Here is a 14,200-nt window from a genome sequence, read left to right on the forward strand (position 1 = left end):
GAGCCATTTTTAGCCCGTGTGAAATTAATATTAATACCTATACTTCAGCTGTCCCCAAACCTGTTTGTTTCATCTGCTATTTTTAAAGAATGTGGCTGAATTAATGCACCAGTGATGAACGGCGGCCCATGGAGCTCCCTCAACAAACACGCCAAGTCCCGCAGCCCCGGACAAGGGATAAAACTCCCCCTCCAGGCTTTGTGATGGAGCATGTCCTGTAACAGCGATACATGAAACAGGGACCATTTCTAGGAAGATAAAACCCTCCCGTTCCGTGCCTTGCTCAAAATTTCTGCTGTAATTACCGTTAGTGTGCACAGAGCTTGATAGACCAAGGTGACATTTCCATCTCCTCTCCTGCAGAAAATCCCGAACCGTTCAGCCGTTTCAGAGCTCAGATATATTTGATTTCTACTTTGAAGGCTGCCTTTGCTGAAATAATAACAAATATCTCTCTTACGCGCTTTGTCACATTACTTTATTGTTGTTCTTTACATGGCGGACGGACAACAGAGCTTTCCAGAGCGACGTTGGGAACCCGAGCGCCAACCAGGTAACACCACATCTGCACACAGGTTATTTTTAATGAGCTTCTCGGCGTCGGCAGCATCAGGAGAGCACTGCAGAGCTACCGGTGTCAGCCTCGCAACATCCTACATGCAAAACCTGAGCTTCTTCCCCACCCTCTCCTCGAATTTTCACAAGAACTTGTGACATTAGTCAAGGGCAAAACTTCACGTTTCATCAGCAGGCACGGGGGAGGTTAAAAATTTGCTGCAAAACTGTGAAATTCTGCCTTGGAACAAAAAAAAAAATGGCATACTTTCCTGAATTGAGTGCGAATAAAATATCCTCATTGTTCCAGAGAAATGACACCATTTTGAATTGATTTTTTTCTGCAAGAAAAATCAACTCCCCCACCCTTCCAAACACTTGTTATTTGAGGGAAAATGATGCAACCATGGGTTATTTCTTGTCGGTGGTGTGGATATTCTTCTGCCACAGCTTGAACCATAAGGGATCCTTCAAACAGAGCGGTACAATATAAAGCTGTGTGCTGTGGTCTCTTGGCTTGAGTAACATGGTATAAAACTTTAAAAACGGAGCATTTACAACCAGGGACATTAAGACGTGCTTTTAAAATTGTAAATACATATTTACAGGCTTGTGTGATAAACCAGAGTTTCTCTGGGAAAAAAAACGTTCGTCTATCACAACAATTGACACACTTCTCTCCTTGAGTTTGTCAGTTATTATAGTTAATACCGCTCTAAAACAGAGCAGCGAAAATAAATTGCACAAAAGTGACCTTACTAACCTCATTGGTATGCCTTAAAGGCACTAAACTCAGCAGCATCCGTGCCAGAACCTCTGTGATTTAACTCACTGTCGCTGGAAGTCGAGTGGGTCTCAGCAGAACCGATTGTTTAGAGCAGGATTTGGGCTGCATGGCAAGAAAACTCTTCCTCAGCAACAATCCTCACGTGACCTGTGCAAATTTATACAGTAAGTGTCATTTTTGAGGGAACGCCTAACAAAGCTGCGCTGGGAAAATCAAGGGCATGTCATATCATACCGGTCCCTTAAGACAGAGTATATTGGGGCTGGTTTTTACTCGCGCTGTATATTCACCTTGCAAATGATGTCCAGACACGCAGGAAGATCATTCCTGTTTGAAAGAACAGGGTTTACCATACTGATGCTAGAGGATGAGAAGGAGGAGAAAACGTGGAGAGAACATAAAAAGATAACGCACAAAACTAAAGCGAGCCGAAGTGATTGGAGAGCTGTGTGCGCCCGCCGGCTCCTTCGAGATACGCGTAAGGCCAGGAAACTTCATTTCTGTGCTTTTTGATCACGATTTACCAAGCTGCCCAGCAGATTTGGATACTCACTCCCGACTAGTTTTAGTGAATCACGAGAATCTCAGTCTTCCAAGGCTGCTACGGAAAATTTCAGCCTTCACTTGGAATTAGTACATCGCATATTTCAAGAGGAAATTATTGCTAGCCAAAAGCTCGAGGGGGGACAAATGGAGACTCCTCGCTCTCGGTGGAGCAGCCGGCAACGGCACAAGTTCAGACCACAAACCTCCGTCTCGACGGTCTCGCCGTCTTGAACTGGAAGCATCGCTTCCAACTGAGGAGGACACGGCGTTTGTTATGGCTCAGCCAGTCCTCGGCATCTCAGCCTTTGCCCAAACCACAATTGCACTTAGAAAGACTCCAATAGGGGTTTATCCGAAAAATCTGTCGCTAGATAATACGAGATCCCAAAGACCTTCTCTTTCTAACTCGAACGACATGTAGCTAAAACATTTTGACAGTGAACAATACCTATGTTTTTATTTAAAGCTTCTGTATTCATTTTGAACAATTTGATTTTAATCAAAACTATAAAAAAATCAACTGTTTTCAGCAATTTCATACATATATATATTAATATATATGTCATATATATAGATATATATATAAAACTGATCCTTTTTTTGACTTTTGCAGGGTGGTGGGAAGCAGTATCAACTGGGCACTTGTTTCTTTCTCAACTAATGTGTGCGTACACAGATGTCTGCTGATCTGTGTGGAGTGCAAGACAAGGAGAGGAATTAATGGGCTGAAATAAAGGGGAAACAGGGCAATCCACCCCCGTGGCCTCCTTGAAAAATCCCAAACCCGGACGGTAAATTAGAAGCAATCTTGCGAAAACTTGCCTTGCCAGAAGGAAGCCTTGATCTTGGAGGTGAAATCTGCGGGGCCCCAAGGAGCACCCTGCCAGGTGATGCACCCATGTGTGATTGTCACCGTTTTGGGCCAAGAGGTAAGAGACCTTTCTGCACTGCATTTTACCAACCTGTTTCTTCAACTTGTCTTCACTGGCTGCCTTCACCGCTACCTTCATGATGTCCTGTCCACAGGACCGTGGAAACCAGGCAGGCTGGTATCGAGGGTCGCAAACACAAGGTTTGTATTTAAGGAAAGCGTTGCTCGATACTGCACAGCGACACGTGTGTTTGATCCTCTCGCTAAAGAAATCAAACCTGACCGTAACAAGAGTACCAGACTGGCAGCAAATGCCATGGCAGCTTTTGAGGAATGGATGCTGGTCCCTTTAGGGAACTGGGCTTTTTCACGGAGATGATGTAGCAGGTGGTCTTCAAAAAAACCATGGGTCCTGACACCCTTGGAAAGCAATGGCATCGTGCCCGTTAAAGCTAATGGTACGAAGTGAAGAGACTGGGGTACCCACAGGCTCTGGAAACCTCAGCCAAACCTACTGCTCCCTTCAGTGGATTTTTGCGGGATGCCCAGTTCTTTACCCGTTAGGATGTAAAGTAGAAACTAAAATGATGTAACAGTCTTTTCAGAATTTAATTGCATAGTATGTTAAACCCCTCTGTGTTCTACCAGGAAGAGGAGACTCATCCAGACCCATCAACCCTCTGGACATGGTTAATCTGCCTGCAATTGTCCCAACATTTCTCCACGCTATTCCACTGGCTGTTGATGCGTGGACTCCATGGGACCTCCAGATCCCCCTCTCACCAGCATCCCCAGCTCATTGCTCCTGGAGAAGGCAGGAGCCCTGCTCCACGTCTCTCCCTCTGGAAGGGAGGACAAGATGACACCGTTGCTTCCAGCAGAAGAAACCTCTGTCCCTGGCGTCTACGGAGGAACCGCTCTCACCTCATTCGAGACAAAGCAGGAGAGGATAATGCTTGAGGATCACTTCACCTCGTCTTTTCCAGTCAAAAGTTCCTAGTACCTGCAAATACACAGGGAATTGCGGTTAGTTGGAGTCAGCTTCGAGACGAAGCCGAGTACCAGCCCTGTGACAGCAAGCTGGAAGCGGGGCCATCAGCGAGTGCTGTGCAGGAGAAATGCCCACGATTCAACTTTTGCTTGGGTTTCCCACAACTCAATGGTCTGTGCTGCAGTCAGGGGTGTTTAACATTTCGTTAGCAACCACTCCCCTTATTCAGGAGATAGTAAACTTCAGAATTTTACTAACGTTTCCCTCAAATGTTATTGTTTTGAACATATTTAACAAAGAATGAATTCCACACTGCAGAGTGTTGATTTTGCTGGCACTCATTCTCACCTTTACCTTTATACACGTTAATTATAACGTCCATTAGCTTTACACTGGTATGAAGGAAGCGATTATTATAAGTGGGGAAATGAAGCAGCAGTAGACAGTATCTTGTTTAAAGTCAACCAACAGGAGATCAGTTCATTTTTACGAGTAACACTGGACCAGATCATTAACCTATCAAAGCCCAAATAGCTTCATTACCTCAGTTTATCTCGCCAAAACCCCAGAGAGGCAGAGACGCGCCAGCTCTGCGCGTCCTCCGGTGCCATCGCCGTACCTGGTTTGCTCGGCCATGTGGAAGAGTCTATTCCTTGAAGAACTGGGATGCTGCGCAGTTGGGTTTCTTACACTGCCTGGCGCTGGTGTTATGCGAGGAGGAGGAGGGACATCTAGAGGCCATGCGGAGCCTGTAACTGTACAAAGAGGCAGAAAACACTCAAAACGTGTTAGGGAACCGGGGCAAAAAATCCCCAGCCAAAGAAACCAAAACCAGAGACATGCTTTAGTGGCCCATAGGGGCTTTGGTAAGTGATGAGACACCCTTCACTCCACCCACTCTGCAAGCACTGAGAGCCACTTCTCAAGGCAAGAGGGGCTTTTTACCTTGTTCTGAACTTACCCTGCGAGTATTTAAGTAGGAAACAGACAATAGCAAGTGGGAGCAGCGTCCAGCCCCCCACCCCACGTCCCAGCCAGAGACCCTCCAACTGGGACAGACACACAAACCCAGATATGTGAAGAGCAACTAGAAGAGTTACCATCTGTTTCCTCAGGACACTCCGTATCGGGTTTTAAATCACATACTTAAGGGTAATACCCCATCTGCTCATTTTCCCCAGGGTCAAAGCCTGTGGGACACTTTTGCCGTGCAGCGAGCGCTGCAGTGTCTGTACATGATACGTTATTTCACTTAAAATTCTAAACTAAGTCCAAGAATGCCAAAGTGAAAAGCAGAGATTTTAACTGACAGTGTTACACCTCTGCCGATGGTGATTTCGAGAAGAAAACATCACTCAAAGCAAAGGCAGCAGAAAGACTCATGTCATGTTCTGAACATACAAACTGTAAATGTACACCCAGGCTAAACTTCCTTACACCGAAAGATTACAAAAAGTCCCTATTTGTTTTTAAATTCAGCCCCTTTGGGATCTTGCACGTACTTGTAGCTCCTTGGGGCGTTCAGACACGTCTGCTCCCCGCACCCCGTACGTGCGGTGATCACGTACCCACCTCTGCGCAAACCCTTCCCAAGTCCAACCAAACACAGCTACTCATGTTCTTCCAAGGGAACAGCTTTTGAAATATAATTTTATTACATAACAACACACCTACGACAAGCGAAAAGTTCGGGTTTCCTCCAGGTTCTTTTAAAAGTTCAATAATCCCCTTTTTCAAGGGGATTTCGGTTATTGTTCGCCCTCACATACAGATTTTGTTGTGCAGTGTAACTGCCGGTTAGACAAAGAAGTGCAAAGTTTTCCATTACAACAGAAAAACAAAACCACAGAAATGTAGAGAAGTAAGAAATTCGATTATTTCCCAATTAGAATTTGTGGTTGAAATCATCTGCTAAAGTTCTGCTATTGTTCTGTGTAAATCGTGCTCTCCAGCCGTTGTGAATTGAACACTGGAGCATCCGTCTCGTGCGCAAGATTCACAAAGTGCTGATGAGGGAGTCAACAAAAGCCACATTTTCTTGTCCCATATAAGGACTGTTACCAAGGGAAACTGAAGAACATCCAAAATAAGTTCAGTTTGTTTGGCTTCACTTCTTCACTACAACTAGAAGAGATAAATTTGAGTTTCTTTTTATTTAGAATGTTTCCATTTAAGCAACGCTTAACGTCAAAAAATTAATGATGACTTGCAAAGGTTCTTGGATAATGGGTAACATCTGCGTGTTATTGCAACGCGCCAATGCCTAGATCCTGTGGGAAACCTTAAAGCCTTGAATCCAAAGAGACGAAGTATCTGAGAAAATCTGACCAAACGCGCACCCCTCGTCCTCCCACGAAACAACACGCTCCCTCACCCCCTCATCTCATCTGGGTTTAAAGCTAATAGATCATTGGGTCGTTACGCAGAAGTTCAGGATTAGAGGACCAAGATAAAAAGGGATTGTTTTTCTAGCTAGAAATTGAAATCGAGTTCTTAATGGAGTTTTACTGTTGCTTGCTGCTCTCAATTAACCGCGCATGGAAACTGCGCAGCAAAGCAACGACAGCGACGTTTGCTCTACCAAAGTGGTTTAGAAATCAGTGCCCTCCTCCACACCGACATTAAACCGAAGTGGGTCGAGACTTGAATTTACAGAACCTGTTTCAAGAACTGCAGGGACGTCTGGGTGTTTGAGGAGGAACTCCCGGCGTTTGCCGCCTCGGAGGGGCCGGGGAGCTGGAACACCCCAGGAAGAGCTCTGGATGTTGCTATTCCTGGCGCTGTCACTTCGCACCTGCTCTCGCCATCACCCGTGCTGGGGTAACTGGAGACCAGCGAGAGAAAAGGAATCATTGAGCGGCCTGTGCTGACGCTGCTGTGCAATAAGGATTGAATAGGGGAGCCCAAGGGGGCTGCACCCCGGCCCCAGCGGACACCCAGCAAACCCCCCGTGCTTGCAAACCCCCCGTGCACATACTGCACTTGCAAGAAAAAAGCACAGGAATCAAACGGTAGGCAGCAGGAAGGACTCACACTGTTTTCTCTGTCAAGTAGGATTTTTAAATTAGGATAAACAGTTTTGGTAAATATTAGCTATTCTATAAATTCAAGCCAAACCGAAAGTTTCAACGATGCTATTTTTTCACATGTAGACGGGGCCCAAAGCGCTCGCTTTTGACTGAAAGCACAGCCCAACAAGAGACAAACCACTGAACTTGGTGAGACTTGCTGCAATAAATTCACTGAGGTCGTACAGCCTCCCATCCTTAGATCTGACGGTGGTTTATGGTGAGTCAGGACCAGAATCCCCGTTTTTCAGATGCAGAACTGAGTCAGAAAGAAAGTGATTTGCCCAGGAAATCCGCAGTCTGGAACTGGGGCAGGAGCCGAGACCAGCGTTCCCCTGTCAGACTGAGCCACTGTCCCCACGTTAAACTGAATACTTAAGAAATTTCACCTCGTTTGTCTAAATCCAATTCCTACGTCCAGACACCCTCCTAGGCCACCGAGCCTTGAAACGAGCAGCACAAACTAGAATGCAAGTGACAATTCCAGCTCCTGGCACACACCCTCCCCTCTGACATTCTCCAAATACATCAGGTATTTTTAATGCAAATTCCCTTGTCTCCTATCACACTTGTGCCATGAACATTCTTCCTGTGGTGAGTTTCACTCGCTAAAAATGCCCCAGAAAAGGCACGTTACTGTGGGAATGGACTGAACCGATACGGTCGTGGTCACGCCGGTGAAATTCAGTGAACAGTCATCCCAGCGCGTGATCAAACATTCGGGTAATTTAGGTTCACAGTTGAACCTCAATCAAAGCGTGTTTTTCTTGCAGGGCTTATACATCTATGCTCCTAACCTAAAAAACCCCCATGCATATGGTCCGAAATCTCAGCCCCAGGCACACACACTCCAACAGAGTTCGGAATAACAGGCACATTTTCTATCCAAAGTGTTTACTCCTCTTAAATAAAACACAGACTGAGTCCTAAAATAATTTACTGCCTGCAAAAAAAAAAAAAAAGAAGATAAAAAGGTGTGGATGATTAAAGGTAAATTCCTGGCTTTGCAGGACTAGGCGAGGTAACTTTACAGGCCAGAAGGCAAGTGAGAGCGCTTGGGGATAAATGAGACTGCTGGGCGCTCTGCTCCCAGGCAGAGCTAACCCATGTGTTGCTAACCTCAGCGGCATGTGCTCTCTTGCACCAGCATATTGCTTAATGAGAAAATAAATACACAAAACAAGGGCTTGGAAAAACATCAAGCACCAATTACATGTTGTTTTTTTTTTTTTTTTTAAGTGAAACAAAATATTTAGCAAAAAGGCTTGTGGATACAATGTTGTTGAGGAGGATGCAGAGTCCTGTCTCTCTGTATGAAAACTGGGGGAGCAGCAGAGAGCAAAAAGGATCTTAATGTGCTGGGCTATTGCAAGATTTAAGTGTGTTTATTTACGAAAGCAGTAAAAAAAGCTGAAACACGTCGGGATTTTATCTCGCAATCATGTGATGCTAAAGGACAGAATGTGAATATTATGATTTTATGGTCAGGCCTTTCATGAATCTAAACTGGAAAAACCTGTTGGTGCAACCCTTGGTGTTCTCGGCTTTCAAGGTGCTGAGCAGCACTGAATCACAGGGGTTCCAAGAACTTCAGAGCAGCATCGCTGCCCCGCAGTAACACGGAAACCGTTTCATGCACATGCTCTGGAGTTCAAGTTCCTTCATTGCCGACCTGGTTCCAGCCCCAGGAAATCCCGCTTCAGACCATGATTAACTGCAGTGACCAACGGCCGAATCACCACCGAGAACTGTTGGAAAAACTCTGACGCCGTGTCTGCAGCCCACCTGGGGAACTACCTCACGTTCAGGGATCAGTATCGCTCTACTTGATTAGATTTTCCAAAGCAACTGGTGACCTGAAGTAGCCACTTTAAAGGGATTCATCACTGATGGCTACTGAGCTCTTTTGGAAGATCAGTCTCCTGGATGCTGCTTCCAAATGGAGCTGGAAGAAATGATTAGTCACTTTAAGAAATCTTGGTCTAGATCTATACATTTAGATGTATAGTATCAGGTCAGCAATTAATCTTCCTGCCCTTTTAAGGAAGCCCAGAGCATCGTGCAAGCCAGAAGGTGCACAATGGTGCATTAAAACCAGCAGTACTTAAGGTCATTCACAAGCTATTTGTCTGTCACAGGTTATCACTTGCACCTCAGCTTCTTGAACCTGACTCGAGGAAGAGCTGGAACTGGCCCCTCGGTTTTGGAAATGAGGTCACAAAGCTCCGTAAGCAAAGGGAGAGCTACTCATTTCTACATTTGAAGTGGAAAATTGACACATCACGCTGCCAGGATCCAGCTTGCTATGATATCTCCCTCGAGAAAACCATCGGGAACAAAACCAGAACACTTTCAATAAAAGGATCACAATACGAAATGCCAATAAAACATCGTAGCAGACACAGCAGCATCAATCCCAGCGCAGGTGCTTCACACAAAGGGCAGAAACCAGCACACACGGGGCCTGGCCCATCACTGGACCTTCCTGCAACGCCTCAGGCCAAACACATGTAAGACAATCTCTGATATAAGCTGGTTTTAAACCCTTCTAGCAAACTGGATCATGGGGGAAAAGAAAAAAAAGATAATCAAAATCACAGAATCACAGAATGTCAGGGATTGGCACTCACCCTTTAGATATCTGTAAACATGAATGAGTCCCCCCTCAGTGTCCTCTTGTCCAGCTCCAGAGCCCCAGCTCCCTCAGCCTTTCCTCACACGGGAGATGCTCCACTCCCTTCAGCATCTTGGTGGCTGCGCTGGACTCTCTCCAGCAGTTCCCTGTCCTGCTGGAACTGAGGGGCCACAACTGGACACAAGATTCCAGGTGTGGTCTCCCCAGGGCAGAGCAGAGGGGCAGGAGAACCTCTCTGACCTACTGACCACCCCCTTCTAACCCACCCCAGGTCCCATTGGCTTCCTGGCCACAAGGGCCCAGTGCTGGCTCATGGTCACCCTGCTGTCCCCAGGACCCCCAGGTCCCTTTCCCCTACACTGCTCTCTAACAGGTCATTCCCCAACTTAGACTAGAACCTGGGGTTGTTCTGCCCAGATTCAAGACTCTACACTTGCCCTTGTTATATTTCATTACATTTTTCCCTGCCCAGCTCTCCAGCCTGTCCAGGTCTCTGGATGGCAGCACAGCTTCCAGTGTCAGCCACTCCTCCCAGCTTGGTGTCATCAGCAAACTTGCTGATAGTGCACTCTATTCCCTCGTCCAAATTGTTGATTAATATATGGAATAATACAGGCCCCAGCACTGCCCCCTGAGGCACTGCACTAGATCCAGGCCTCAACTGGACTCTGCCCCATTGACCACGACTCTCTGGCTTCTTCCCTTCAGCCGGTTCACAGTCACCTCACTACCCGGTCTATCACGCTGTGATAGATCTCATTGCAGTATTGCTGTTTTCATTAAACTGACATGGTGTTTGATCTTGACCAGCGTGTGTCAGCCTCTGTAAACAGGACAAGTTTAATTGTTTTCATTGCCTGTTTGGATGGGTTTCAAAAGATGTCAGCACTTTCTGGGCATCGTTACAGCTTTATTGTTGCATTTAGATCGTCAAGAGGCAGTTAGAAAAGCCACAGAGATTCAATTATGCAGATGAGATGCAATAGGAACTAGGAGAGCTGTACATTTTCTGCCTGTGGTGAGCAGCCTATTTAGGAAAGACACTTCTGTGATGATTAGGGCTCATTTTGGAACAGATCTGCATCCCATAGCACATCACCTGCAAACACGGGTGAACCAGGGTGGGGACACAACAGGATTTAACAGCCCAGCAGAGAAACAGTAAAGAAAACGGCAATAGGATTTCTGCCATAATATTAAGGAGCTAGGGAAGGAATAGGGTTTATTTATGTGCAGCTTTGCACCAGATTTTCCCTATCTGTTCCAATTCAGGGAAAACTTTGTTATGGAGAGAATAACAGCCAGGGAATGACCTATCACGTGAGAAAATACACAGGGAGCTCTTGTCAAAGAATCTTACTCAAACAGAAGCATTAATAGATAACTACATAAAATATTAAATGGCTACTGGATTAGTAGTGAATATGCTAAGAAATGGGTCACTGTAATAGCGCCAGTCGTAGCGATGGTGCATTGTTCCATCCGATGTCACACTAACATGGACACAGATGCCGCCAGCTCCACTGCAGGGGACAGAATGAACGTCTCAGTGCTGGATACAACACCCCAGAACTCTTTACATGTATTTGTTTACATTAAACTACTCCACAAGTTTAAAGCATATAAAATTAGAACATCATAATATCAGAAAAAAGTTGAAGACGTGTGCAATTTTAATTAAAATAGTTTAAATTTACTGTGTCCACAATTAAAAGAAACAAAAATATCTAAGACTAACTCCAAAGCGTCAAATTGGTACAAACTCGTTTCCATGAACTGGGTGTAGACATGGAGAGGATGCAAGCAGACTTAATTCCCTCTAGATGTACATTGTTCTGTTTGCCCTGGTACATCTGGTTTCCATACAAAAGGCGAGTTTCCCACAAGTTTTCCAAAAGTTTGCTTTATTGGTTACAGTTATAGAAAATGTGTCATGATGGTTCCATCTAGTTGGTCATTAAGTGCTTGCAACACCACAGAGACTCTAATACATCTCAGGCTTACGTGATATTTGAAGAGGGATTATTTTCTTCCAGCATGAAATACAGTTGCTTACCTGCATTTACAGGCTCTCCAGCAAGGCTACAGCGTTCAAAAGCAACGACAACCCCACTTTTATGTCAAATTGTAATTTTTAATGTTTGCATTAGAATAGTCTTTATATCACTCTCCAATAGAAGAAACAATATAACTAACAGCAAACTTTAATACAGGAACATGCTCCAAGATTAACAACCCAAAAGGAAAACAAAATGAAATTAATGTAAAATGTAAATCACATATAGTACAATTGAAGTGTCCAAAACAATTTAAATAATTTTAAATATTTTATTTTTTTTTTAAACTTGCTACAAATGCTTTATACAATATTTCAACAGAAAGTCCCCATAACAGAAATGTAACAAAATGGGAATGATAGTGAAAGTGAAAGTGGCACAAATTCACCAAACGAGTAATAAACTACAAATTTTAAGAGGTAGATTACTTTTTAAGTCAAGAACAAAAAAGAAAAGGGGTGGCTGGATAAAGAAACTAGTCACGTCCCATCAGTTCCGTCGTTAACCTTGAAAGCTCTATGAACACATGACAAACGGTATTTCCATTAAAACTGTTATGAACAACAGACCAATTTGCTGTCTTAAGTTATTAGAAGTGTACGACCTTTTAGAGTAATTATATATTTAACTTTCAAAATATACAGGTACGTAGTCCTGGTCTAGCCTTCTTATCGATAAAAAGATACACTGCATTCATTATATATATGGTATTTAGAAATCGATATCAGTATCTCACCGCTATATAAAGTTTCATTTGCATGTATAAATAGGAATTTGGAAAAATCCATAAAACATCCCAACAAGGCTTTTTCCCGCTGTGTGCTGGACATCTAAAAGACTCAGAAAGTGAGGAATAGGTGGGAAGAAATGAGGTTGGGCTCTACCCATTCGCTTCGACAAAAGGCTTTAAGGGACTTCATACGTGACAACAACACCGAGTGCAGCAACATCTGTTGTCCCTGAATCTCCACTGAGTTATTGACCAAACGAAGGAACCTGCTTTGCCACAGACAGCCGGGACAAACCAGGACCTGCGCAAACACCACAGCAAAAGGTTTGCTTGAGTTAATCGCACCATTTCTTTTGATGGTTTCACAGGTTTGGTTTTTAATAGTACCCTTTCTCTTTTATCTGAATCATCCCGTAGCCCAGTGCATGTGTCAGGCACGAAACAAAAAACCTCTACCCGCCACTGAATCTTAGCAAGAAGCCCGCAGGCAATTTTAGGATTCTGAGTCAGCTGCAGCTGGTTTCGCAAGCTTGCTGGATTTCACATCCATTGGCGTAGTGCTTATCCTAAGTGGAGCATGCAACAGCTCTACCATGGCATTAAAGGATTTGTTTGTTTGTTTGGTTTGGTTTTTACAGGAGATTCCTAGAAAATAAAAAACAAAAACTGAAGATAAATGACAAAACCAAGTCTTTGTGAACGGAGTATGCTTACACAGAGAAACGGAGAGGTGAGAAACAACCGTGGAGACAAGTATTACATGAAGCAAGGCTTAAAAAAATATGAAGATTTCCTGGGAAAAGATAAAACCAACAGTGCCGACATAGCACAGAACCAAAGTCAGCCTCATAGAATCCCAGAATGTCAGGGGTTGGAAGGGACCTCAAAAGCTCATCCAGTGCAATCCCCCCATGGAGCAGGAACACCCAGATGAGGTTACACAGGAAGGTGTCCAGGCGGACATCATCCATCCACCTCGTCATGTCCTCATAAAAGTCAATGGGGTTGGTCAAGCACGACTTCCCCTTGGTGAAGCCATGTTGACTGCCCCTAATGACCCTCTTATCCTTGATATGCCTTGAGATGGCACCAAGGAGAAGTCGTTCCATCAGTTTCTCAGGGATGGAGGTGAGGCTGACTGGTCTAGAGTTACCCAGGTCCTCCTACCTGTCCTTTTTGAAGACTGGAGTGACATTTGCTTTCCTCCAGTCCTCAGGCACCTCTCTCGTTTCCCAAGACTTGGCAAAGATGATGGAGAGCGGTCCAGCAACAACCTCAGCCAGCTCCATCAGCACCCGCGGGTGCTTCCCATGCAGACCATGGATTTATGGGTGTCCAGATTGCCTAACTGCTCCCTAACCCCGTCCTCATCAACCGAGGCAAACTCCTCCACTGTCCTGCCTTCCTCTGGGGCCGCAGGGGTACGGGGCTCCTCAGAACAGCCTCCAGCAGAGCAGACAGAGACAAAGAAGGTGTTCAGTAACTCTGCCTTCTCTGTATCTTCTGTCACCAGGGTACCCACCTCACTCATCAGTGGGCCTGCATTGCCTCTGGTGTTAGTTTTATCTGCCACGTACTGGAAAAAGCTCTTCCTGTTTTCCTCGACCCCTCTCACCAGGTTTAATTCTAAGGAGGCCTTTGATTTACAGTATCACAGTATGTTTAGGATTGGAAGGGACCTCAAAAGATCATCTAGTCCAATCCTCCTGCTGGAGCAGGAACACCTAGGTGAGGTCGCACAGGAACATGTCCAGGCGGGTTTTGAATGTCTCCAGAGAAGGAGACTCCACAACTTCCCTGGGCAGCCTGTTCCAGTGCTCCAGATTTCCCGGTTGCCTCCCTACACCCTCTGACAACAGCCTGATATTCTCCCCAAGTGGCCAGCCCCTCCTTCCACGATCTATAAACTCTCCTCTTCCACTTGAGCTTACCCAGCAGTTCCCTGTTTAACCACGCAGGT

At 45.1% G+C, this 14,200-nt stretch overlaps 1 protein-coding gene across 6 annotated transcripts in view; it reads right to left on the minus strand.

The window, feature by feature from the left end:
• Positions 1 to 473: 473 nt before the first annotated feature.
• Positions 474 to 14,200, minus strand: part of PRDM2 (PR/SET domain 2) — a 47,925-nt gene continuing 34,198 nt past the window's right edge. For 5 of the 6 annotated variants that reach the window (XM_082070075.1, XM_082070077.1, XM_082070078.1 and 2 more), the window contains 2 exons: positions 4,370 to 4,505; positions 474 to 3,762 (listed from right to left, as the gene is read on the minus strand). In XM_082070075.1, coding sequence (XP_081926201.1) covers positions 4,397 to 4,505 — 109 coding nt within the window. In that variant the 3' untranslated portion in view covers positions 474 to 3,762; positions 4,370 to 4,396. Of the gene's footprint in view, positions 3,763 to 4,369; positions 4,506 to 11,109; positions 12,886 to 14,200 lie in introns of those variants that run through there. The other variant, XM_082070076.1, reaches the window with a different exon arrangement.

This window comes from Streptopelia decaocto, assembly GCF_964273445.1.
Source record: "Streptopelia decaocto genome assembly, chromosome: 20".
Taxonomy (NCBI): domain Eukaryota; kingdom Metazoa; phylum Chordata; class Aves; order Columbiformes; family Columbidae; genus Streptopelia; species Streptopelia decaocto.